The following is a 26,853-nucleotide window of genomic DNA, read 5'->3' on the forward strand; positions in this document are numbered from 1 at the left end:
TCTGTAATCCACTTAATGTTGCACTTACTATTCCATAATTTTTCTATTATTCTCCTGATGATCCTGTTCTCTGGTGTCCTGAATACATGTCCAAAAAATGAAATGCGTTTCTTCCTGATTGAACTCATTACTGGTTCTATTTCCTTATAGACTGTTTCATTAGAAGCTACTCTCCTGTGTCCATCTTTTTGGTATGATTTGTTGATGCATGTTCTAATGATTCTCTCTATCTTGAGTATTTTGTCTATTTGTGCAGTGTTAGTTGTTTTGAAGATGGTTTCCCTTGCGTATGTTATTTCTGGTTGAATGACTGTTTTGTAATGTTTTCATTTTGTTGCTATTGTTGTAGGTATTCTTGATGATAAATTGTGATCTGGTCAATTTATTTATTGTTATGCCCTGCTGGCTTTTCATTGAGGTTATATGTTATGATTTCTCCCATATATTTAAATTTATCTACAATTTCCCACATCTACATGTTCCCATTATTATAAGTAAAAGTGGCAAAGTTTTTCTTTTTATGTTCTTTTACCAGCTGCGTTTGAGGTTTATTCTTCATTTTATTTATTAAAATATCTATGTAGTGTTTTGTGTATCCATTGCTTATCGGTATTTTGTAAATGAGATTAATTTATTTTTGGAGATCGTTCTTGGACAAGGGAATGTTAAAGGCTCTATTTAACATGCTTAAAAAGGAACTCCTTTTATCTGGATCAGGATGGTACGAATCTTTTTGTATGATATTTATAGCTTGAGTCAGTTTCCTGAAGATTGAAAATGATAACTTTTCTTTGCTTTCAACTGTTAAATCAAGGAAATTTAGTTTTTTATTGTTCTCCGTTTCTAACGTAAATTTTATGAAAGGGTCTAAACTATTGATTTGGTCTATTAAATTAGTGCTACTATTGATTTCTTCATCTATAATTGCAAAAATGTCATCGACAAACCTTAGCCAGATAATAATACCTTTCTCGTCATTTAAAATTTTATGTTTTTCTAAATGATCCATGTATATTTCAGCAAGGATACGTGACACTGGAGATCCCATTGGGAGACCACTTTATTGATATACTGTGTTATTGAAGGAAAAGTAATTATTGTTAAGTGTAAATTCTAAGAGTAATGTAAATTCTTCTATTTCATAGTTACTAAGTTTCTTATGTGTCCTTAAGTTGTTCTTAATTATATCTAGATGATCTTTCGTGGGGATGGTAGAATATATATTAGTAACGTTGAATGAGTTCAAGGTGAAAGATGGTTTTAATTTAGTGTTCTTAATAATTTTACAAAATTCTATTGAATTACTGATTGTGGTTCCACTTTGGAAAGTATAGTACTTTTTTAGAAAGCTATTGATAAATTTAGAGGTTTTGTAGGTGGGGCTGTTTTTGAAGTTAATGATCGGTATTATGGGCATTTCAGGTTTGTGTAGCATAGGCAAAGCTCTTGTTATTGGTAGTCTTGGATTCATATTAATTAGGATTGATATTTCATTCTCATTAAGGATGAAATTAATGTTTTTAAGTATTTGTTTTAGTTTTCTTTGGACAGAGTTAGTCAGGTCTTTTTTATTTTTTGTGAAAGTATTATCTGAGAAAAATGCTCCGGTTTTTTCTATGTTTTGTGCATAATAACCGACACATTACCTTTATCCGCCTTTGTGATTATAAGGTTATTATCTTTTATTTTTTGTTTTAAGCCTTTGATGTCTGTAGAAGGTAAATGGGGCATGTTAACTTTCTGATCTTTAAATAATTCTTGAAGTTTCTTTTTGACTTCGAATTTAGTTTCAAGTTAACATAAAGAAATAAATGAACTGGATTAAAGCCACTATATATATATATATTTAATAATAAAGCCAAGCTTTCAGCCAAACTGCATTGCCCTTCATCAGGGCATGTGAAGTTTTGCCTCCGACAGTGAGCAAAGAAATTCTCCGAAGGAACGTGGAAGTCATACCCATACTATCCACGGCCTACCCCACTAACTGGACTCAAGGATCATGATCATGATCACAGCACACAGCGCCACGATTACATATTCATTTTGAACTTTAACTCACTACTTGTTACCCCATTTAAAAACAAGACATTCATAATAATCTATAATAAGGAATGATTATAGGACTTTGTCGTTAGAGTACTTATAACTACTGTCTTCCACTTGCTAGTCTTTTTTAGACATTTGTACCTACAACAGTATCCTCTTATATTTTTAGACCTTTGTTAAAATCTACGAATAAGAACAATCAGGATTTTGATTTTTTTCATTCTTTCAGGTTTGACATTTTTAGGCTGAGGATGCCCTCATTATGGGCAAAACATGTCCCTGTATTCTAATATGTTAAGATCTATTTCCAAATTTTAAATAAAAAGCGCTTATGTATTGAATAGGTGGAATTTATATTCTAGTATTTATTCTTTGACATTATCCCTGTTGGATAATTTTTATTGGTATATTGATTAGTACATTTTCTCACTTAACACGTTCTTTTTCCTTGCCCCGGCAGAAACGTCTTAATGAGGTTTCACTGTACCTAGGGAGTGAATTGATGCAGAATATAAGGCTGGACATGGAGATTAGCAAGAGAGCAATGCATTCTACCTTGTGTGGAATAAGGAAGTATAGAGAGATAACGTACAAAATGCATTATGCACCCATATTGAGACCTGGACACTGACAAGTAGGGAGGAGAGGAGAATTCAAGCCAGTGAAACGAAATACGTACGAAGTATGATAGGAAAAGCAAGGAAAGACAGATTGAGAAATGAAGATGTGAGGGAAGAGGTCAGAATGGAAAACCTAAATGAGAGATTTGCTAGGAGTAAACTAAGATGGTTTGGACGTGTAAAAAGGATGGAGGAGGAAATAATACCAAAACAGATGACTGAGATAAAGTTTGACGGAAAGAAAACGAGAGGGACACGTACAACAATGCATCACAATTCAATAAAGATAAACAAGAGAGAGAGGAAGGTGGAGAAGTGCCATAAATGCCTCGACCTGACAGGAGCTGGGCACAGGGAAATGAGGACCATGACTATCATGAGCTAAGCGGCAATTATTCAAATTGTTCATTTCACTGCAGTATACCTGCAATTTATCACTTAACTTCCCCTCCATTTTATCTCCTGTACACACAGAATGGATATCATTATATTATTACAAAGTGATGCATAATTTATTTATGGATTTATTATGGACTGGAATTTTGGGCTAATTTTGTTACTTTTATTTATTCCAGAATAATCCAAACCTTTTGTCGTCATCGACAATAATTTATTAAATTTCTGTAAAATTTTAATGTGTAACAGAATAATCCAAACCTTACGTCAACATCGAGAATAATTTACTAAATTTTTGTACAATTTTAATGTGTAACAGAATAATCCAAACCTTTTGTCAACATCGACAATAATTCACTAAATTTCTGTAATGTCTAACAGCGCGAGTTTCTGGAAGAATAATGTCATGCAAGAGAAGATTTTTGTATTCCATCATTGTGAAGTGTTAAATTATTGAATAAATGCCGTGCCTTGTTTAACTACTGTATGTGTTTTTGTGTGTTGTCGTCAGCCCTTGTCCTTTTAAATGCCTCTAAAAAGTATACAGCGCGCAAAAGAATGGTCCACCTCTGGATCTCCCGTGTTGCCTCTTGAGTTAGACAGGGAAAATGGAGTAATTTAAAATTTTATCTTTTTGTTTCTCATTTTAAAAGTAACATTTTTTTCTTTCATCTATCCTTCTGAATCTGGCTTCATACATCATGGATGTCTCCCATTGTTTTAAATTATCATGTTACTGCTATTTAATTATAGCTTCCCCTTCTTTTTTTTAAAATTACTGATACTACTGTGATTTCAAGCTTCAGTATTAGCCCGTTTTTTACGTTCCCGTATAAAATGTTTTTCCATAGTTTGTTGGTTCCCTCAGATTTCCTATGGTTACCTGTATTAAAGTCCTCAAAATTTAAATTTACAACGTTTCATGCTTCTACACCACAGCAGGCTGCTTGAGAGGGCAGTAAAATGGTGCCACAACTAACCTAAAACATTTCTAGTAACCATGAGTTCTTGGAAAACAGTTGACTCGGCAGGAGCACAATTACTCATTTAATTATACTGAATTGCGTTGTATATTTCTATATATACGTACTTAACTTCCCGCAACCGAGGCAAATACTAGATCTTCAGGATATTCTCCATTCTACTTTGGCGTTCGAGACCACAGCGCATGACCTTGAAAGTGCCGGAGATGGCAGTTTGCTTCTATAAATCTATTCGTCTGCGACTTCAACATATTTATGGATCTTCATATGTTGTTCGATAGTGTTGTGACTTTGTACCTGACAGAGTGTAAAAACTAACCCATTTGACCGTTCTCCACTATTCATAAACATTGTGATACTTTACCTATCATTGCGTGTGCCGTACTACCTTTCATAATATTACGTACTGTTTTTCTTTTAAGTGACTCTCAATTTCTACCCCCATCATCAATTTATATTTCATCTTATACCGATCCAGAATTCACTTAATCTTTTTCTTTTTCATATGCATTGTTTTTCACGTTTTTTATGTTTTGAACGGCTGACGATGACCTGGACTAGGGTCGAAACCGGTCCCATCTCTAATTACTATTAAATAAGAATGTAATCACTACATTTCTTTCTCTTATGTATTGAATAGGTTGAACCTCTTTTTCAATTATTTAATTTTTAACGTTAATACTTTCAATACGGAACAATGAAATTTTTATATTAAATGGAACTAGTTTTGATGCTGGTGAGCGTCATCTTCAGCCAAATACGAGAACAGGCAATTGTAAATAATCATATTATCATTATATCAATGCACATATAAACATTATTAATATGGGACTTATGATGCCCCTAAAAGTAGGTGGAGAAAACTTCAAATAATCACAATTTCAAAATCTTGAAGTCGCGATTAGAATGACACTTAACACAACACACAGTAGAACCTCGATAATCAAAATTGGTTAATTCAAAATCCCGCCTAATTTGAAGCCACTCCCGTTCCCGGAAATATGAGGTACGGTTCTGCATGTTATTTAAACTGTTTAATTCGAAATACGGATAATTAATAATATAATTCAAAGAACAGTGTCCGTCCCCATTACCGAAATTCAGGCTTTTAATTCACAACTGCCTCAACATTTAAAAAAGTTAGTATTTTTCAGAGTAATTTCAATTTAAAATTTATCCGGATCACAATAGAATTCGTCTTCCGGAACCTGTTGGAGGAGTTTTCCGTACTTTCACTCACTTCGGTGCGTCGACAGTGTGCTTCATATTTGCTAAGTTTGAGTAAAATCATAATTCTTTGTATTCAGTGTTTTTAAGAAATGCCACAATATCACGTAGCAGGCAGTGTGCGGAGAAGTAGAATCCGCGAACACTGGCGATGCTGGCTGTTGGCGAAAAAGTGTGCACATAATCAGTTCACACGCACCGAACAATATTGTAAATGCCAATGAAACTGCATTTTTTTTTTTTAATGCTGAGCCCGAATGGCCTTGATTTTAAAGGAAAGAGTTCCAGCTGGGAAATCGTACAAGGGTGGGGGTCACTGAACTGTGTTGCAACGCACATGGAAGCAAGAGACTTTCTTTCCTCGTCATAGCAACTTTCGATAAGCTACGATGTTTTAAGGGCGTTGGGCACTTCCCGTGCTAGTACAAGGCATCTAAAAAAGACACAAACAGTACAATAAACCAAAAAATAAAGCATTTGCACAACGGAGCCAGCATAATTTGTCCTCATCTTTGAATCATGTGTGTTTTCCTTTCATTGTGTAAGGTTATGTTTGCCAGTGATTTATCCAAGTGCATTATTTGAATAATGTAAATGCACCTTGTTGGTTCTTCTTGGAAATAGCTTTTTCCATAGCATTTGAAAGTTATGAACTGTGAAAAGGTGATTGCATGCGTTAATGGGTCTTAGAATACTTTGTGACATGGCAATTACGAGAAGAATTTCGAGAGAAGTACAATTTAAAGATAAAAACAGTTTACAAAAGAATAAGAAATGCAGTGATTACATTCTTATTTAATAATAAGTAGAAGTGGTACCGGTTTCGACGCTAGTCCAGGTCATCATCAGCCAATTAAAACATGAAAAACAATGCATAGGGAAAAGAAAATAAAAGATCAAGTTCACTCCACGTCAGTAGAACAGGTGATAGATACTGTAAAATTCAGAAGAAGTAAAATGTAAGTCACTTAAAAGAAACAGTGCGTAATTTTCTGAACAGCAGTATGGCACACGCAGGATAGTCACTGTACTGTGTTGTAAACTTGTAATGCAGACTGAAGCGAAGAGACTTTCTCCCCTCGTCATAGAAAAGTTCGATAAGCCACAATGTTTTGAGGACATCGGGTACGTACTTTCCGTGCAAGTACAGGACACCTAAAATGCATACAGTACAGTAATTCGATGTAGTGATGGGACATTTGATTCATTTTACTGAATCGATTCATTTGATTCCGTTCACTTTAACAATCGATACAGTGATCCTATTCACGGCACATTAGAGTCACTGCTCCTACTGCATCTGTGTAGTATGTAAGACAGCAGCAACAGCATTCATTGTTCGCTGCTGCCATCTGGTCTTCATACTATGAATTCCTTTCTTAGAAAAAAAAACTGCTAGTCACTCTTAATACATTGAAGGTTTCCAGCGATGAAGGATGGGAAAGGTCCTGGATTAGGAAGGTAGCAGCCATGTCCTTAATTAAGGTACAGTCCCAGGATTTCCTGGTGTAAAAATGGGGAAACTACGGAAAACCATCTTAACGGCTGCCGATGGTGGGATTCGAACCCACCATCCTCCGAATGCAAGCGCATAGTTACGCGATACTAACTGCACGTCCAACTTGCTAAGTCATTTTCGAAAATATGTACTGTATTTTTCTATCAGCAGAGGAGTTTTTAAAATCGTCATATTTTGTACAGACTACCCGAGATGTACAGTAGCCCACTGGTTTTCTGATTCAACATACTGTTGGTAAAGTTATTGCGTCAGTCGACTCACTTACTGTCCACATGTTATTGAAGTCTTGTGCAACGATGTGACATACAAACTGAGACAATACTGAGCTTTTCTTCCCAATATAAAACAGGTACTTTTGAGTGGTAATGAGCATGACTCATAGTCATAGGGCAGGCTAGAGTCGAGTTTAATTAATTGTCAAATGTCAATTAAGTTATAATACTAAGATTCATTAAAACCTAATAGCCTACCTACTTACTAGCTACTTTAGAATTATGTTTCGACTACCTTTTTAACACTGAAAATAAATTCACCTATTATTTAAACCTCCCTGTAAGAAGAGGACAGTGAATGAAAATGAGCTGAGCTTGGGAGTCCATTTAGCGTACGATTCTTTCAGTGTACCATGGCTCTGTATGCATTGTCTCAAGAGGAAGCCTGGCTCTCCGCCAGTGTCCACTGTCCAGTGAACCAATAAGGAGCCGTGTGTATCTTGGGTCTCGCTGAGCCGTGCTCGTGATTCATGATTCTTTCGGTGTGCCATGGCTCACTGTACGTCTTGCTGCAGCGGAAGCTCGGCTCTCCGCCACCCGCCAGTGTCCAGTGAGCCGATAAGGAGCCGTGTGTATCTTGTGTCTCACTGAGCTGCGCTCGTTCACGATTCTTTCGATGTGCCATGATTCACTGTCTCGCTGCAGTGGAAGCTCGGCTCCTCGTCAACGTCCAGTGAGTGCACCACTCAGACCTGTCCGCTGGGAGTAAGCTGAATCGTGTGTCGTGAGCTCGCTGTTCCTGTGAATTGATTCACTCGGACACTTGAATGAATCAATACACTGCTTCGAATCATGCATTCAGTAGCCAACATTAATTCAATGAATAATAAAGAACTTGCACAGGGGAGCCAACATAGATTTCTTCTCGTCTTTGAATCATGCTGGGTTTTTTTCCCTTTCATTGCGTGAGGTTATGTTTGTCAGCAAGTTGTCCAAGTGCATCATTTGAATACTTGTACCTGGTTGGATACATTTTAGAAATCGTTTTCTCCTATGGCATTTGAAAGGTTTAAACTGCGTGTCAAGGTTAATTGCATGCAGTAACAGGTCTTAAGAATATTTTGTGATGAGGCATATCTGAACTACAAGTTGGCGGTTAATTCGAAATCACATAATTCAAAGTCCAATTTTAACATTCCAATGACTTCGAATTAACGAGGTTTTACTGTAATTCTTTTCACTCAATTAGAACTTTGAAAGTATTGAGTTTGACTTAGAATTGTAAGACTCTCAAGTAAATAAAAAGTCTTGTCATAAATGAAACGTTATACAAAGGTCGAACTACATAATGAGTTTCTCTGTAAATATGACAGTCCCAATCAGAACGACACTTTAACATAACATAATTATTTAACTCGAGATAGAATCCTGAAAGTCCTGAGTTCCACTTAGAGTAGGAAGATTCTCAATTTATATAAAAGGTCTTGTCACAATTGATCAGAAGTACAAAGGATGAAACATGTATAAAGTTCCTTTATAAACATTAAAATTTAACTCATGAAATGAAATGATAGTGGAGAGTGTCGCTGGAATGAAAGATGACAGGGAAAACCGGAGTACCTGTAGAAAAACCTCTCCCACCTCCGCTTTGTCCAGTGCAAATCTCACATGGACTGACCGGGACCCAGCGGTGAGAGGCCGGCACACTGCCGCCTGAGCCACGGAGGCTCTCATCTCCTGTAAGTATACTCCCCAAATATTTGAAGCTTTCCACAACTTCATTGTTCTTGTACTTCTCCCCGTATTACAACGTGGCCTTTGTCTCTTTGCTACCCATTTTTATTGTACACTCTTGGGGATTTCATCCACGACTGTGATGAAGAGGAGAGGGGATAATATACTTCCTTGTCAAAGTCCTGTTTCTACACTGAACCAGTTCGTTTGTCCTATCTGAGTCCTCACAATGCTTACAAAATATGATCATTTGAACTTATGCTCTGCCTATCCTCTTTTTCATCAATGCATCCACGACCAGTTGCTGTGGTACACTGTCATATTCCTTTTCAACATCTATAAATGCCATCACTAAATCCTTCCTGAATCCAATCTTCTCCCCATCATGTTCCTTAATGCAAAAATTAAATCGGAAGTTGATCTATCTCTTCTAAATCCATATTTTCTACTGTCATTCTCAGTATTCTGTCTAATATCCCCTCAAAGATCTTTGATCATGTGAAATGAGGGTGATTCCCCCTACATCTTTTCTTATCACCCTTCTTGAATACTGGGAGTATCACGCCAATCTTCTGGTACGTCTTTATCTTCCATATCACTTGAAATAATCTATATATAAAATGTAAGCCTACTGGTCCTTCTGTTTTTATCATCTCATCCACACCTGATGATTTGCAACTTTTCATCTTCTTTAAAGTTCCTATTACCAACATTGTTATATCTTCATTCTGGATTTCTTCCACTTCTTCATGTTCCTCATCTTTCTCTTGATATTAAGTCATTTAGCAAAATAATACTCCCGGTATCTGTGCTTATAAATCTTTTCTGTTTACTTTGTTTTAACCAATCCATAAAAAAACTGTCTAACATCCTCTTTTTTTCTTTTTTTCTTCATGATACTTTTGCCTACTCTCTGTATTTCTGCCCCCTATCCAGCTCCTCGATGCTTTTTGTTTTTCTTTCACCGCATCCTTTACCTTTTCCTTCTTTTTTCCCTGACACTACGACAGGTATCATATGCACATTTCACCATTCCTTGTTTGAACTTGGCCCATTCCTCTTCAACACTGCCAACCTCTCCTTTAGAAGTTTGTTTCTTCAGTTCTTCATGGAACTTATATTATACTCCCTTTTCCTTTAATTTCCATACTTTAATTTTTCTTTCTCTTGTCTTTTTTAATTTCACAGTTTTACCAAGCCTTAATTTTAGGGTCTCCTTCAAATTGCTATCTTGGCATCTTTCAATTATCTGTATTTCTCTCTCTCTCTCAACTAAAATCAGATCCATCCTTGTGTTTGTTCTCCTTTGTACTCTTTCATATCTAGTTATTTTTTGGCTGTTCTTCTTTCTGAACCATGTATCGCCTACTATTAATCCATTCCTCACAAAAAAATCTAGAAGTAGCTCTCCTTCTGCATTTTTATTTCCATAGCTGAAAGGACAGGTAAATGTCTGTCTGTTCCTATGTGTGTGCATTCACGTCTCCCATTATCACAACTTCTTTATCTTCAATGCACCACCCCAGTTCCTCCAAGAATTCCTGTAGACTCCCTTTGACATTACCTGTCTAAAGTGCATATACTTGGATAAAATATTGAACTCCACTCTTAAAGCCAAGTGTGATTTTCATGATTCTGGTAGACCTCTATGTACTGTACCACGTCTTCCTTCACAATAAAACCTACTCCATTATCGTGGTTTGCACCTCCACTCCAAAATAACAGAATCTCTTTCATCAATCTCCTCTGTACCTTGCCTTTCCACTTGGTTTCGCTCAATCTTAAAAATGTAATGTCCTTTTCCGTGTATTATTCTGTCTTGCTGTTTAAGGGTCGAGACATTTATGGTTGCAATTTTTGTTGCTGGATGCCCACTTTCTACAGTTCCCCAAGAACAAGAACACCAGGAATTGCGTATCGCTTTAGGGGAACACCCTAACCATTTCCCGGGTCTCAACTCTTATAGGCTATTAGTACAAATGTTTCGCCACATCTAACATGCAGAAACAGACAACATTTGCAGCTACATCTAATATGGAGTACAGGTACCTTTTGCAGCTACCCCTAATATGGAGTACAGACACTGCTAGATGAACTTCTGTGGTATTACCTCCACCAAGGGTCAAACTGTAAGCCAAAACACTGGTAACCAAGAATAAATAAGCTGGAAAATTTATAATTTCCAATAATGGACATATTATATTGGAATAATAAATTGTTAGTTGATATTCCTGTCCAATGGTATACCACGAAGGCATATAAAGCAATCCTGAACACTATATTCTACAGTATAAGAAGGCACAAGTCTCACAAGCAAATTACTTACAGAGTCCCTGTTTGGCAAGAATTTGTTGAGTGCGAGGTGTTGATCCTGAAGGCATGGTGATCTTGTAGCGCCCTTCGTGTTCTGGTAGAACCCTCCGCGGTTTTTTTATCGGAGGAGCACTCTCTTTTGTCTTAACCTTCCTCTTGATGCCAGGAACCAACTTAGCTGCCTTTACTGCTGGAACTGAACAACATTACATTAAGCTACAGGGACAGCCTGAAAGGACTTCTCAAGCATACTATGTTACAAATAAGCAACTATGTCAGCTTATGATAGAAAATACTAAGATGATGAAATACTGTTCCAACTAAAATATGCACGTGGCTACAATCGAAAAAAGTTCCCATGAAATATAAAACAAACAAAAAATGTTTCGACCAATACCGAGAATGAAGAATTATTTATAATCTGTAAAAAAAATCAGTCTGCAGTGATAAGAATCGAGAACTCTGAAAAAGCAGGAGCAATCCAGAAAGGAGTGAGGCAAGGCTGCAGTTTACCCCCCTCCCCCCTTTTCAATGTTTATATAGAACATTTAAAGTTAAAAATTTCATTGTTCCGTATTGAAGAATAACACAATTAAAATTGAAATAATTGATAAGGAGATTCCACCTATTCAATACCAAAGAATAAGAAATGTAGTGAATTACATTCTCATTTAATAATAATTAGAAATGGTACCGGTTTCGACCCTAGTCCAGGTCATCATCAGCCGATTAAGAAATGGAAAACAATGCATAGGATCAGTAGAAGAGACAATATGAAAAGGAAATGAATGGGGCTAGACACTGTAAAACTTAGAAGTAAAATACAAGTCATTCAAAAGAAAAACAGTGCGCAATTCTCTTAGCGGCAGCAAGGCACACGTAGCGCTAGGCAAAGTCCCACAATGATTACGAATAGCGGAGAACTGTTCAAAGCCAGTTATTTAAACACTGTCAGGCATAAAGTCACATCACAATCGAACACATACGAAGGTCCGTATTCGTGTAGGAGTTGAAGACGAGCAGATTCATTGAAGCAACTTGCCAGCTCCCGGTGATCAGCGCGAACACATTCAATATCAGGCACTGTGGTTTCAAACGCCAAAGTAAAATGGAAAATAGCTTGACGATCCAGTTATTTTCCTTGGTTGCGGAAAAGTAAGTATATAGATAAATATACAATTCAATATAATTGAGCGAGTAATTGTGCTCCTATAGATTTTTCTCATCCATACTCAACTCCTGCCTTACGCCGATTTCGACTACTTCAATCTAGACCTAAATTTTTTACGTTTTAAAAATTGCGCACTGTGCATATACGTTTTCATTTGTTTCCGGTATTGTGCTTTTTACTATATTTTTTTCTCTTCACAATTGTTTTTTCACGTCAACTGTTCTAAGAATTCTATAGGAGCACAATTACTCACTCAATTATATTGAATTGTATATTTATCTATATACTTACTTTCCCGCAACCAAGGAAAATAACTGGATCATCAAGCTATTCTCCATTTTACTTTGGCGTTTGAAACTACAGTGCCTGATATTGAATGTGTTCGCGCTGATCACCGGGAGCTGGCAAGTTGCTTCAATGAATCTGCTCGTCTTCAACTCCTACACGAATACGGACCTTCGTATGTGTTCGATTGTGATGTGACTTTATGCCTGACAGTGTTTAAATAACTGACTTTGAACAGTTCTCCGCTATTCGTAATCATTGTGGGAATTTTGCCTAGCGCTACGTGTGCCTTGCTGCCGCTAAGAGAATTGCGCACTGTTTTTCTTTTGAATGACTTGTATTTTACTTCTTCTAAGTTTTACAGTGTCTACCCCCGTTCATTTCCTTTTCATATTGCCTCTTCTACTGATCCTATGCATTGATTTCCATTTCTTAATCGGCTGATGACGACCTGGACTAGGGTCGATACCGGTACCATTTCTAAATATTATTAAATGAGAATGTAATTCACTGCATTTCTTATTCTTTGGTATTGAATAGGTGGAATCTCCTTATCAATTATTTCAATTTTAATTATATAGAACATGCGGTAAAGGAAATCAAAGAGGAATTTGGAAAGGAAATCTCAATCCAAGGAGAGGAAATCATATTCCTGAGATTTGCTGATGATATTATTTTATCAGAGTCTGCAGAAGATCTGAAGAAATTGCTGAATGGTATGGACAGAGTCGTGGGTAAGGAGCACAAGGTGAAAATAAATAAGTCTAAAACAAATGTAATGAAGTGCAGTCAAACAAAGGCAGGTGATGCAGGAAATATTACCTTAGGAAATGAAGTCTTAAAGGAAGTAGATGAATATTGTTACTTGGGTAGTAAAATAACTAATGATGGCAGAAGTCAGTAGAACATAAAATGCACACTAGCACAAGCAAAGAAGACCTTCCTTAAGAAACTAAATATGGAAGTGAATCATGGAGCAGCTCAGAAAGACAGAGAATAGAAGCTTTTGCAATGTGATGTTACAGAAGAATGCTGAAGGTGAGATGGGTAGATCGAATCAAAAACGAAGAGATACTGAATTGACTTGGTGAAACAAGAACAATCTGAAGAAATTTGACCAGAAGAGGAGACAGAATGATAGTACACTCAGGACTTGTTCAGTTTTGGGGGGAAGAGTAGACAGTAAAATCAACAGGGGTAGAGCAAGATATGAATGTGACCAACAGATTAGAGTAGGTACGATGTAGTAGTTACATTAGCATAGGATTAGGGTAGCATGGAGAGCTGCATCAAAGCAGTCTATAGGCTGATGACTCAACACCAGAAAATGTTGGAAACAAGGACAACATTAACCTGAAAAAGCTTATGGAAATTCCTGAAAGTTAACACAATAGGCGTAAAATAAAAACTAGTAAATAGAATAGTTCAGTTCTTCCTAGTACCGTCTCAGCCCAAAGGTTGATTGAATCCTCAACAGATCTACCATCACATACGTGTCCAGGTTTTCCCCAGTTGCTTTCCTTGCTGAGCCAGAAAGGGCTATTACAAGCCAACTGACCAACTCTATTTGAACAACACACTGGCTGATTGTTGATCCACCATATTAGGCTCATACATTTATACTCAATTACATATGTTCATTAATTACCATCTTCATAATAAATATTCAAATAGAACATCATTCCTTCATATTCCAGTAATATATTTTATTTCCAATTTATCTCACCTAATCTCTACCTACTGACAGTAAGCTGAAGTGAAGAGGTAGTCATTTCTTCCCATTATAGTGTTACACAGAATTATAGTGTAATTTATTAGTTGGTATGAGCAGTTTTCATTTTCTGCCAGTGCACAGAAAAACTAAAATGTCTAGGTATTTAAGCATTTCTACTGTTCTTTTTGTAGTGCCTTCTCCATTACTGAAGGTTGGCCACTACTAGAATCTAGTCCTGTAAATTCCTCAGCTGAGAGAGTTTCCTCTACGTCCATGCATGATCGATTTAAGTTGCCTATACTTTTCTTTCCTCATAATATGGATGCCATTATGCATCACTAGACCAAGCGCCAAAAGTTGGTTGCGAGATAATCGCGTTTAAATTTGGTTCTATGTGTAAATTCGACCGAACATAATTTTGCTAAATATGGAATTACTGGTGTTGTAGGATAATAGATTGTACCTTCTCACCAAATTTTAACATTTTTACACTCGCACTTCATAGATTTTCTTGAAGAAATGGCGCTTAGTCTACTCATGCAATTTAAGTATTTTCTCAAGTGCGAATAATGTATCACGATGCTACACAAATAACCCCCAACTGTTGAGTATCTACTGAGTAAAACTTCAAAAAATATAACGTGGCGGCAGCCGTGATTAAAAAATGATTCTCCTACTGTCTGAAAAGGCCTGCTAAGTGCTTGATCCATTAAGTTTTACATGGAGAAATTCTAATAATGTTATTTGCTTTACGTCCCACTAACTACTTTTGCGGTTTTCAGAAACGCAGAAGTGCCAGAATTTAGTCCCGCAGGAGTTCTTTTACATGCCAGTAAATCTACCGACAAGAGGCTGACGTATTTGCGCACCTTCAAATACCACCGGACTGAGCCAGGATCGAACTTACCAAGTTGGGGTCAGAAAGCCAGCGCCTCAACCGTCTGAGCCACTCAGCCCGGCTGGAGAAATTCTAGGAGGGAAGCTATTCTCTAAAGTCGTTGGTATAACGACTTGCCGATTTGAGGAATTTCAAATTATCTGAGTCAAATACAAATGGTAAGACATTGTAGTCTATACAATTTTTGAATGGATTTTCCTTCACGATAGGCCTATTATATTCTGAGAGTACAGTATTGACGTGATATTTTTAAGCCTAAGGGTAAGTTTTGTTCTGCTTGAGACAGAAAATGTGATTGAAGATATTTTCTCTCATAAATACACACAAAACACTGGACAGGTAATACGACTGTTGCTCTCAGTTCATTCAATATCGAAATCAGGATCTCCATTAAATCCATCTACGTCATCCACGATATCAGAATCTGCTTGAAGATTCTGGTAAAATTGTTTGGCATCTGCAGGTATTAGGTGCATCAGCAAACTCATGTCACTTAGTTTGGCTTCAGAGATAGGTTTTCCTTTTGGCCACAAAGGTGTTAATGCCTGGTGAAAGGGAACTCTGCTTTCCCCCTGGTCGTCCCTGTCTTGACTTAGATTTACTTCCTGAGATTCACCATCAAATTCTAGAGAATGATTCTCAGACGCAACCTTCGTAGCAAGCTGCATTAGTAGCATTGTCTTTCTCCTTACTTTTGGAAGTACTTGATACATCGCTGAACTTCGTCACTTGATAAACCACTCATTGTATAACCACGTAAAAATGTCAGCACTATCGAAAACGCGAGCGCCCTCGCTGTCATCCGCGTGCAAAGTGAGGAATGTGGCGCTTGGTCTAATGATGCAAACTGGAACGTCGCATAGTCTACTGATGCAATTTACATTTTAACTGATTCCCGCTTTGTCGCTTAGGTTTTCTGTTTAATAACAAATAACAGCCTCTTGTAATGCAGTGGGGAATTTTTTATAAATAGTTCAAGCCTTCCTCTACAAGTTGGCGCTAAAATCTCAATTTTCATCAAATGGCGCTTAGTCTACTGATGCATAACGGCATCCATATGATCAATATCAACATTCGTTCCCTCCTCATGCGTTTTTGCAACCTTATCAAGAAAAGCACCAAACAGCAACGAAAACCAAACACAATACTTACCATAAGGGCAGTAGCACCAAATACGAAGCGTGGAGGGCAAAATAGGGAATGAAAAGGGCAGGATCTTACGTTAACATTTGACAGGTTGGCAGGTCAACATTGTTAACTACTAAATGGCAGACGAAATAAATTGTAAATAAGATGTTTACTTAAAGAGAAAAAAAAAAACAATTCATAGCATTTATAGTTAAATAAATACCTTCTTTCTTAAAAAATAAATAAAGGGTAAATAACTTTCTTTCAAAACACTTAACATTTAAAAAAATGAACTGAATTCATTAAAACCAAATTGTACTAACTCAGACCAGTAGCAGAATAATACAGAAGAGGATTACAATCTTATTAACAAATGCCTTTTGTAAAAATTTAATTTTTAATTTTAATATTAGACTTTAAACCTTAAGGTATACCATTGTAAATTAATTACTGGCCATAGATAATTAACTTGTTGCAACAAGATTCAATCTTCCTTTTGTCAATCACTAGGCAATACACACCATACACACGAACCCGAAATATGTGGCAAGCAGAACCAAAATTACAAAATAAATTAAAGAAACGAACGAAAAGTTAATAACTAGGAACCAGAAAAATATCCCCCAAATTCATACAGTATTACAAGGGGAGGAAAAAAAAATATATGTTCCACAATGTAAACAGAACAGCAAAACACGCTAAAGGTCAGCTAGCAACTCACGACCCAAGCTATTAAAATTTCATTTAATAATAGGCAAAGCCTGCCAAAATTTTAGCGTTTACCAGATAATAAATATTTAGGCTAGTGATGTAACAAAACTACGTAAGAATAAGGAATGTGAGCATTAATCACCTCGAAGTTCATGAACCGGGCAAAGAAATTTCAGATTTTTACAACCGAGGAGTACTGACATGACTATTAATAATAATAATAAAAAAATTATAATTACATGTATCATGAGATTAAATTCATAGAAGGTGGCATTTCCTATAAGGAATAATTTTACATAAGACCAAGATGGTCGTTATTAAATTAACTACGAGGTGGCCTTGGAACCACAACAATGAGCACATGAGATAAGACCGAATGCGGGAGACATCGGCAAAAAAAGGGATAAAATAGCCACACGACACAATCTAGAAAATCACACGAAATCAGATACAATCAGAGTACGCATTTCAAAATCAGAGAAAACAGGCAGTGAGAGAAACACACGGTGCAATAATAAAAATAACAATACGAACTACCAAAACAATACGCACACCGTATATGGAGCAGAAAATCAAAAACATACAACAATCACAATAACAGCAAGGAAGGAATGACATAATGCACATATGCTCACCGCGAGTTTCCAATTCGCCTCGTAATTAAATTTACATATCACTTTTACATGAGAATTTTATCAATAGTGATTTAAATTTTTCAGTCGGCTACTAAATTTCCAAATACCGGGTATAGAGTTCAGATTCAATTCACACTACATTGGCGATAACTCGAGGTAGGCCTAAAATTAAATAACAGTGACACATTGGTTCGTAAACGGACAAGATAATGTTTTTGAAAATTCCAAGACGACGGTTGTAAACAATATCTCCTCCAAGTAATCCACTGAAGTTGACGTTGCTCCAAAATAATTTTTGAATAAATATTACTTACATGCTGGTGGTTTTGTATCCAAATTAGTGTAATCCTTTATCACAAACTTACACCAGAAACATGTTTTCAGAGGTAATCTGCCTGCCTTGGCATGCAGGCTCACACTCAACACTCACATAGTAGAATTTAAAGAATCAAATCACTATCAATAGAGGAACATAAGATTAAAAACGTATTTAGGCATCTTGCCTACAGTATCTCCCACCTAACCGGGAGTATTCAGCTCCATTTCGTTACTTTTCAAAGTCTTTTAAGGAACAAGGCTAATGGCGTCCATCTTACAGCTCGCTCAGAACAAGACTCCTTGCTCGCTAGTTGACGAGACAGAAAAACAACTGCAGAGCGCTCCGTTCAAGAGAGACACTACGCATGCTCAAGTCAAGGATTAGCTTATTGGGCCAATAAGGAAAATCAAAATTATTGACGTAATAATGGATTTTAAATGCATTTTAAATACCCACAGTACCGGCGCATAAATTAACGGCAGTTCAACAATGGCCGATAATTGCAGATAAAAGTCCCCACACACAAATATACATGTCCAACAAATGAGGGTATCGTAAATTATTGTCTCAGTTTTAGTACAGGAGCACTGGAGACTGTGGTCAGTCCACGAGATCCGTAACATCCTTTGGAACACCCACATCTCGAAGGCATTTGTTCTCTTAATGGTGTTACATTTCAGAGTCCATGTTTCAGCGCTGTACACAAGCACTGAATATACATAGCACCTGACAAAGTTGTGACATGTCTCCAAGCTGAGGCTTCTGTCACACAGTAGATTCCTTATTTTCAAAAAGCTAATACGAACTATTTCTATTCGTATACGGATCTCTACATCCAGGTCTAAGCCCTCCGTTCTACTGTTGTGAAATATTTGCATATTTCTTTAGATATTTTGATGTTTCAACATTTAAAGGCAGTTTTAATCTCTATTACAGCATAACAGGATATAATAATAATAATAATAATAATAATAATAATAATAATAATAATAATAATCTGCCTTGTCTATTTTAAACTACTTTTACATAGCTATACTTACAGTATTATTGTATAATTACAAAACACACAAGTAGTATTGTACACTAGTAATTTGATTAGTTATTATCTTGCTTCAATTATCGTCATGTTCTCCTTGTGTGATATACACTGTGCCGGCCCCGTGGTGTAGGGGTAGCGTGCCTGACTCTTACCTGGAGACCCCGGGTTCAATTCCCGGCCAGGTCAGGGATTTTTACCTGGATCTGAGGGCTGGGTCGAGGTCCACTCAGCCTACGTGATTACAATTGAGGAGCTATCTGACAGTGAAATAGAGGCCCCGGTCTAGAAAGCCAAGAATAACGGCTGACAGGATTCATCGTGCTAGCCACACAACAACTCGTAATCTGCACGCCTTCGGGCTGAGCAGTGGTCGCCTGGTAGGCCAAGGCCCTTCAAGGGCTGTAGTGCCATGGGGTTTGGTTGTTTTTAATATACACTATATCTTTGGCCAGAATTTGTCTGTTTTGTGCATAATATTTCAAATTTCTGAGAAGAAGATTGAAGAATGGCTAAGGACTGTGGGAATGCCGTGTCAAAACGTTTCACAGGAGAAAATCTCGACTGTTCACAAGGAAGACTTCTAAATTCATGAGGGTTTGGCTCGTCTTATGCTCGCACAGCACTATCATTCCAAGCGGGAGCTGATGATAGCATTTAAGGTCCAATTAAGATGTTCCTTTTACAGCACAAGTGCGTAAGAAGTAACAAAGATGGCACTAGCCATGCGTCTTGCTAGGTGTGCTAGTTACCAACTGATGAGCCCTAATTGGCAAACTGGGGCGAAACGCTGGCAACAGGAATTAGCTGGAAAATTTACAATGTCTGATAATGGACCAATTATACTGGTATTAAGTAACAAAAAGGTCATCAGACAAATTTGCGACAAATGTGGCAGAAGAAATATAAAGAAAATAATAAAATAAAGTGCAACGAACAGAATAGACATGCCATAAGCCCAAAAGCCTATATCATGTCTACAAGAACAGGACGTGAAAGCATTAATGTTAACAAGAACAGGGTGTCCATCAAATCCAGATTTTAAAATTCCCTGACATTTCCACGTTTTACAGACATAAAAACCATATTTTCCCTGACACACGAAGACAAAAAATAAAACTGTAAAGGAAGTTTCCAGCTATGACAGTAATATTAAAATATATTGTGAAAACTTAAAATCCAAAAAATAAATGAGCAATTAATGTGCATATTAAATTTCAAAACTTGGAAATTCACTTTAAGATTTTAAAAAAAAATGATAACCATTACTGCTTCAGCAAAGAAATTTCTTAATCTATAGTCACCAACGACTGTCGAGCTTCTGCCATCACCCTAGGCTTCTTTTCTTCTAATTCTTTCAGTAACAAAACGGTCTTTCACTTATTTTTTTGCAAAGAATCTACTTCCAATGCTTCACATTTGTCCTTTAAATTTTGAAAATCCAAAGCATGAGCATACCTTGCAGCATGGAGCATGTTCTTAATAATGGAGACCTTTTCAATTCCACCAAGGTTTGAAATAGCACCATATATTCTTCTTTGTGCTACAAGGGATTTTTGTAGCATGCTCTCTACTATAATTTCTTTACTGACAGAAAAACCATGTTCAAGTGAAGCTTTTCCATGAAACAATATTAGTATCATTTTCAAATTTACTGTTGGCAGAACAGTGCAGAGCTAAGAGTGATCTAACCTCTCGTCTTTTGAAGACAAAGAATTCACTACTTCTTTGAAAGTATCGTTCTCACAAACAGAAGTAAACTCCCTTTGTATATGATCGGCTTCATTACCTGAGATCCATTTGTTTTCAACAAAGGCATTTAAAGCTATCCTTATCCGTTTGCTACACAGTATGCAAGCCACAAAATCCAATGTTCACCAAAATAGGAGAATCTGGATCATCATTTAATACATTACAGATATCCTGAAATAACTTTTTATTAACATTTGGACCATCCAGTGAAATGTGTAAGTTTTATAGATTGATTCCTTGCAGTGCTTGCAAAAAACCATTCAAAAAATCTGAGGAGGTAGAGTAACCAAGAAACACAGAATCAAAACAGGAACTGCATACCTCATTAGTATCATCAGGATTGAAAAAATGAACTACAAGATCCAATTGGTCCATCTGAGAAATGTTATTCAGGGACTCGTCAAAACAGACTGTGAAATGTGTGCACTTATTACACATCTCAAGAACTTGTTTATGAAAATAGGGAGCCAAACCATGAGTGATTGCATATGCAACTTTCAATCTGTGCAGTTGAACTTTCAAAGCTAGTTCAGAGTCTGGAAACATTTCTGGGAATAAACGTACACTAGCTTCACTGGCACGTAAAGAATGGTGTTGCATGACAGTATGCATGCACCATATAATCTCAACTTTGGTTCCTTGCTCTCATGAAAGATAATTCTGTAAACATCTTATCTCTGGTGAGCCTTTTTTAATGGAATAAAAAGTAGAAGCGGCAGCAGTGGAGTCATATGTGATAGAGTTCATTATGGTAGCTGTGGCAGGCAGAGGACAATTTGTGTTTGCGGCCACTGAGTTTAAGTCTTTTGTTACTTCACTCTTCGAATGGGTTTTTCTTTCTTTCTTTTTTTTTTTTTTTTTTTTTTAAATAACTTGAAGGGGATGACGAGAACTGGCTGAACTTGACACTACTGACAAGCTTCTTTCCTCCCATGTGATTTTTTTAACACATTCTTCCCCTTGTTGGTAAGAGAAAATTTTGTTTTACATATTATGCAATATGCTGAAAATTTGTCCTGAGGCATGGGTTTCAACCATGTTCTGAAAGTATCATCAAGCAGCCACATTTCCTTGGCTTGAAGAAGACATTTTTAGCTGAAAAAAGAAGTAACATTGTAAAAATCTTTAAAAGTCCTCTACATCGCACGGCTTTCTTTTAAATTGGCAGTTCACAAAACATGTGAGCACTGCCTTACCTATGCTGCCAGCACTCTACTGCTTCAATAACAGCTGATGCAATATAACTGCGGCACACAGCCCTTGTAAAATGTAGTACCGTACTAAGAAAATCCCACGCGAATCACAAGTGAAAACAAATTCGCAAAACCTTCAAAGATAGTGTATACACTTCCTAACAATATCCGACACTAAAACAATAGGTACATTATTATGAAGAATAAAAGAAATAAATTATACGCGGCTAATGACTGGCATAGGAAGGAGGTTATGGCTGATCGAGACCACAGAGCCAATTTTTGCCGAGTCACACTCTTGCTTCTTGTCTTTCATGAACTATACAGGGGGTCGGTACACAAACCAACTATATACTAACCAACACATGGATGTAAATAAAATTACATCTACACTGAACAATATTAAACCTATACCACACACGCCGAGCGAGGTAGCTTAACCACGTGGTGATGTATACAATACAGTTGGCAGCCAGGTTTCGAGAATGCGCTCAATACTCAAATGAGTATTAAGTTCAACCCATATGCACCCACCCGCTCTTTGCTCTGACATTGCTAGGAATCCGCCAACTTTATAGTATGCAACCTTGGTGTTGCAAGCTTTCGGTTAAAACGGTATAGTGGGTGCTCGACTGCGCGTATTATCACGGGACCTGTTTTATATTATTGAGAAATTCCACGCTATCGCTCATGACACAAACAAACAGAATACAGAAATATAACACACAAAAAATCCCTTTGAAAACTTACATTTTTCATTAACTTATCTTACCTCAGAAGTGCTTTAGTGTGTGGTATGGCCTTAATTATACGATACGAGCCTAACATTTGCCTGATTTGGAAATAAGGAAATAATGGGAAACCAATCACAAGCCAACGAATGGTGAGATTCGAACCTATCTCCCAAATACGAACTTACAGCCGTAGGTCTCACTTGGTGTATTATTATTATTATTATTATTATTATTATTATTATTATTATTATTATTGAGATTCAGTCTGAGGATCACTGGTAAAGTGTTCACATCCAGGTACCAAGATCATAGGTTCAAATCCGGCAGTCTTAATCGGATATTGAGGGGTGGGAGAAAGTCAATTCAGCATTCCATGTTGTACGATATTACTACATTTCATGATCATTCATGAACAGGATCACTAATAACTACTTCCTTATTATCACTGCTGAAATCAGAGCCTAAAACATCAAGTATGCTTTGAATTTCGCTATTACTGAGCATATCTCGCGAGCAAGCAACTTCCTTTTCAGCCATCTTGTCAACAACAGAATACAGATTTCTCGATCGATATTTTAATCAATTCTCTTTGCCAAAGAAGTATACCAGAGCACTCTGGTGACATTTTGAGACACCAAGAACAGATTTCTAGTAGAAATGTTTTTGGAAAAAGCCAACAGATGTCACAAACGTCTCCAATATGCGACCTTGCATCCTAGCGGATCAGGCCGCTTGTGCAGTCCTGCCCCTGTCGCTCGAGCGCGTATCAGTCCGCTTGCAGGTGTATAGGCATTAAGTGAATTTCACACTTCCCTGCATTCAGTCAGTGTTGTTTTGTCTGTTTTTACATTTTGTGAGGTAGGAACCATTGCACACATCATTACATAGTAAACAAACAAAGTCATCCATTGGGTTGTGAAATTTTGTTTATATGCACGTTTTGTTGTGGGAGCCATGTATTTAACTGAGAACACAATATAGGCCTCACCATTCCCCAACAACACAGAACATTCAATAGTAAGCAGGTCAAAACATTGAAAAGTCAATCGATCAATTATAGTCGCTACTGCTTGCTATAGGCTATCCATATAGCTATTGATGCTATCTGTTACTTCACATTTGAGATCACACTAGTTTTTTAATAATAATAATAATAATAATAATAATGTTATTTGTTTTACGTCCCACTAACTACTTTTTTAAGGTCTTCGGAGACGCCGAGGTGCCGGAATTTAGTCCCGTGGGAGTTCTTTTACTTGCCAGTAAATCTACCGACACGGGGCTGTCGTATTTGAGCACCTTCAAATACCACCGGACTGAGCCAGGATCGAACCTGCCAAGTTGGGGTTAGAAGGCCAGCGCCTTAACCGTCTGAGCCACTCAGCCCGGCTCACACTAGTTTTTTTAATGATTATTAAGTTTTCTTTATAATTTATTCCTGGAATAAAAGACATGCCCTAAATTAATGTCATAAAACTGAAAAAAAATGTGCGTCTATTATATGGATAAATACAGTGTGTCCATTTTATCTGGCAGAAGAACGAATTTCCAGATTTTTTCTAAATTCCCTGACATTTCCCGGTTTTCCCATTATTTATCGAATTCCCTGATATTTCCTGGTGTTCCTGGTTTTCCATACAGGTGAACACCCTGAAGTTTGAGGGAGAACAGGGATGCAGATAGGTTTCCTTCAAACAATATGTAGGATACAGTAGAATACAGGAGGGAGGGGAAGAAATAGGAGAAACTATGAGAGACAAGTGGACTAATGTTTTATGGGGAAGGAAATTGAGGGCCAAGAGGTCTAATCAGGGGGAGAGTTCAAGAGAGATATCAGTGAGGAATTGGTTTTTGTCACTGCAGGTAGAAGAGCAGAGGGAAAACGAGGAACAGTGAAGTGTTGCAGAGGAGTGTCGAGGTAAGAGGAAAGGGAAACAGAGTACAGAAAAGGAAGACAGAGATGAAAGAGCATCATAAAGAGGCAGATAATCCCTAGTGAAAGTATGGAAAGTGATCATAGATTACTAATTGTGCAATTAAAACAAGTAAAAATCCCTAAAATAGTATTGAAGAAGAAACCAAAGATCAGGATTTGGGAATTAGAGGAGGAGGATAAAAGAATGGCAATCCGAGATCGTATAAAAAAGAAGTTGCCTAACACAGAAATACGAAGTGGACAAGAAGAGTGGGATAATTTAAGACAGACATTTGTCGAAGCAGCAATTGAGGTATGTGGGAAAACAAAAGTAAGGGTTAAGGGAAAGGGAGACACGGTGGTGGACAGACAAAATAAATAGAGAAATAAAAGAAAGGAACAAGGTGAAGAAAGAAATGGATAAGGAAAACCAAAAAACGTATCAGAGGGATGAGAATAAGATAGAAAGGTTACATGTGGAATACAAAAGATTAAAACTACAAGTAAAGTATCAAGGAAGAAAAGGAGAAATGTTGGGGAGAGTTTACAAACAAAATTGAGCAAGATAGTTGAGGAAATCAGAAACTATTATACAGAGTAATAAAATCAAAAAGAATAAATCAAGAAAAAATCAAGGCATTAGAGAGAGAGAGAGAGAGAGAGAGAGAGAGAGATCCATAGCACATGACGAAAAGGGCCTTCAGAAGGTGATGGCAAAGTATTCTGGAAAATTTTGGAATGAGGATGACTGCTCGGAGGAAGAAGGAGATAAGAAAATGGAAATAATAGATGGAGAAAAGGAAGAGAACCCGATAACATGGTTGGGACTTGAAAGGGCAGTGAAAGCAATGACCAAAGGTAAAGCAAGTGGGGAAGACTAATTCAATGCTGATATGATTAAGGCACCAGGAAGCATTGGACTACAGTGGCTATAGAGAGCCCTCAATGCCATATCGAAGGATGAAAGGATACCTGAAGATTGGCAACAAGGAAGCATTGTACCACTGTTCAAAAAGGAAATAGGAAGAAATGTGAAAATTATAGAGGAATAACCCTATTATCACATGGGCTAAAAATATTGGAGAAAGTCATAGACAAAAGACTGAGGGAGTTAAGAAAAAATGGCAGAGGAAAAAGGGTTTAAGAATCTGGGATGAAGAGATTGAAAAGGTTATTTCAGACAAAAGAAATGCTTATAAAAAATTTTTGTCAACTGTTTCACAACTGGAGACTGATATAACAAGACCACAACCACAGACCTATAAAATACTCAAGAAACTAAATAATGATGTAAAAGAAGACATACGCATTAATGCAATACCTCTAACGGAGTGGCTCATTTATTTTTGGAACCTTTAGAGAGGTTCAAATATTGAGCCATTTCTTCTGCCAACATCTCTTAACAAGTCTTCGGAAACCATTACACTCGAAGAACTGGAGCTAATACTCAGAAAACTTAGAAATGGAAAAGCATCTGGAGAAGATTCAATAAATGCAGAATTATTCAAGTATTCCAGTGACATCTTCAAGCAAAGATTTCTCAAATTCATCAATTTCATTTGGAATGGCAACAGACCACCAGAGAATTGGCAAAAAGCCATAGTTATTCCTCTTCATAAGAAGGGCAGTGTGAAAGATTGTGGAAATTACAGAGGGATAAGTATACTCAACTCAGGTTACAAAATTTACTCAAATATTTTGAGAGAAAAATTATTCAGGTATTATGAAAATGTGATTGGAAATGAACAACATGGATTTCGAAAGGGACACTCATGTGCTGATGCTTACTTTACCTTGAAAATCTTAGTAGAAAAACACAGGGAATTTAACTTGGAAACTCACATAGCATTTGTTGATTTTAAGAAAGCCTTTGACCTAGTTAATAGGAACAGACTTCTTAATATCTTAGCAGAAGATAATGTCCCACAACAGTTAATAGATAACATATACAACATGTACAGTGACAACCTTATTGCAATAAAGTTAGGTAATCATCAGACTGAATGGAAACCGATCATCAGAGGTGTGAGACAAGGTTGTGGACTTTCTCCTTTGTTGTTCATAATCTATATGAACAACATAATACAGGAATGGAGGCATGAAAGGTATGGATCAATCCCAGTCAGCAGATATCTCATACATCTAGATGCCATACTCTTTGCTGATGATGTTGCATTGGTAGCACCATCAGAAGATGATCTTCAGTGGTCAGTATTTAATCTCCAGAAAGTCTCTTCAAAATTCGACATGATCATTTCACCACAAAAGAGCAAAATAAGGGCCCTTAAGGGGAAGGACCCTATCCCGAG

General features: G+C 37.0%; 1 protein-coding gene across 2 annotated transcripts in view; it reads right to left on the reverse strand.

Moving 5' to 3' along the window:
* Nucleotides 1–26,853, reverse strand: part of LOC136883058 (uncharacterized protein C19orf47) — a 282,706-nt gene that overhangs the window by 211,329 nt on the left and 44,524 nt on the right. For both annotated transcript variants that reach the window (XM_067155204.2, XM_068229576.1), the window contains exon 5: nucleotides 11,067–11,249. In XM_067155204.2, coding sequence (XP_067011305.1) covers nucleotides 11,067–11,249 — 183 coding nt within the window. The remainder of the gene's footprint in view (nucleotides 1–11,066; nucleotides 11,250–26,853) is intronic.

The sequence above is a fragment of the Anabrus simplex genome, chromosome 11 (genome assembly GCF_040414725.1).
Source record: "Anabrus simplex isolate iqAnaSimp1 chromosome 11, ASM4041472v1, whole genome shotgun sequence".
NCBI lineage: Eukaryota > Metazoa > Arthropoda > Insecta > Orthoptera > Tettigoniidae > Anabrus > Anabrus simplex.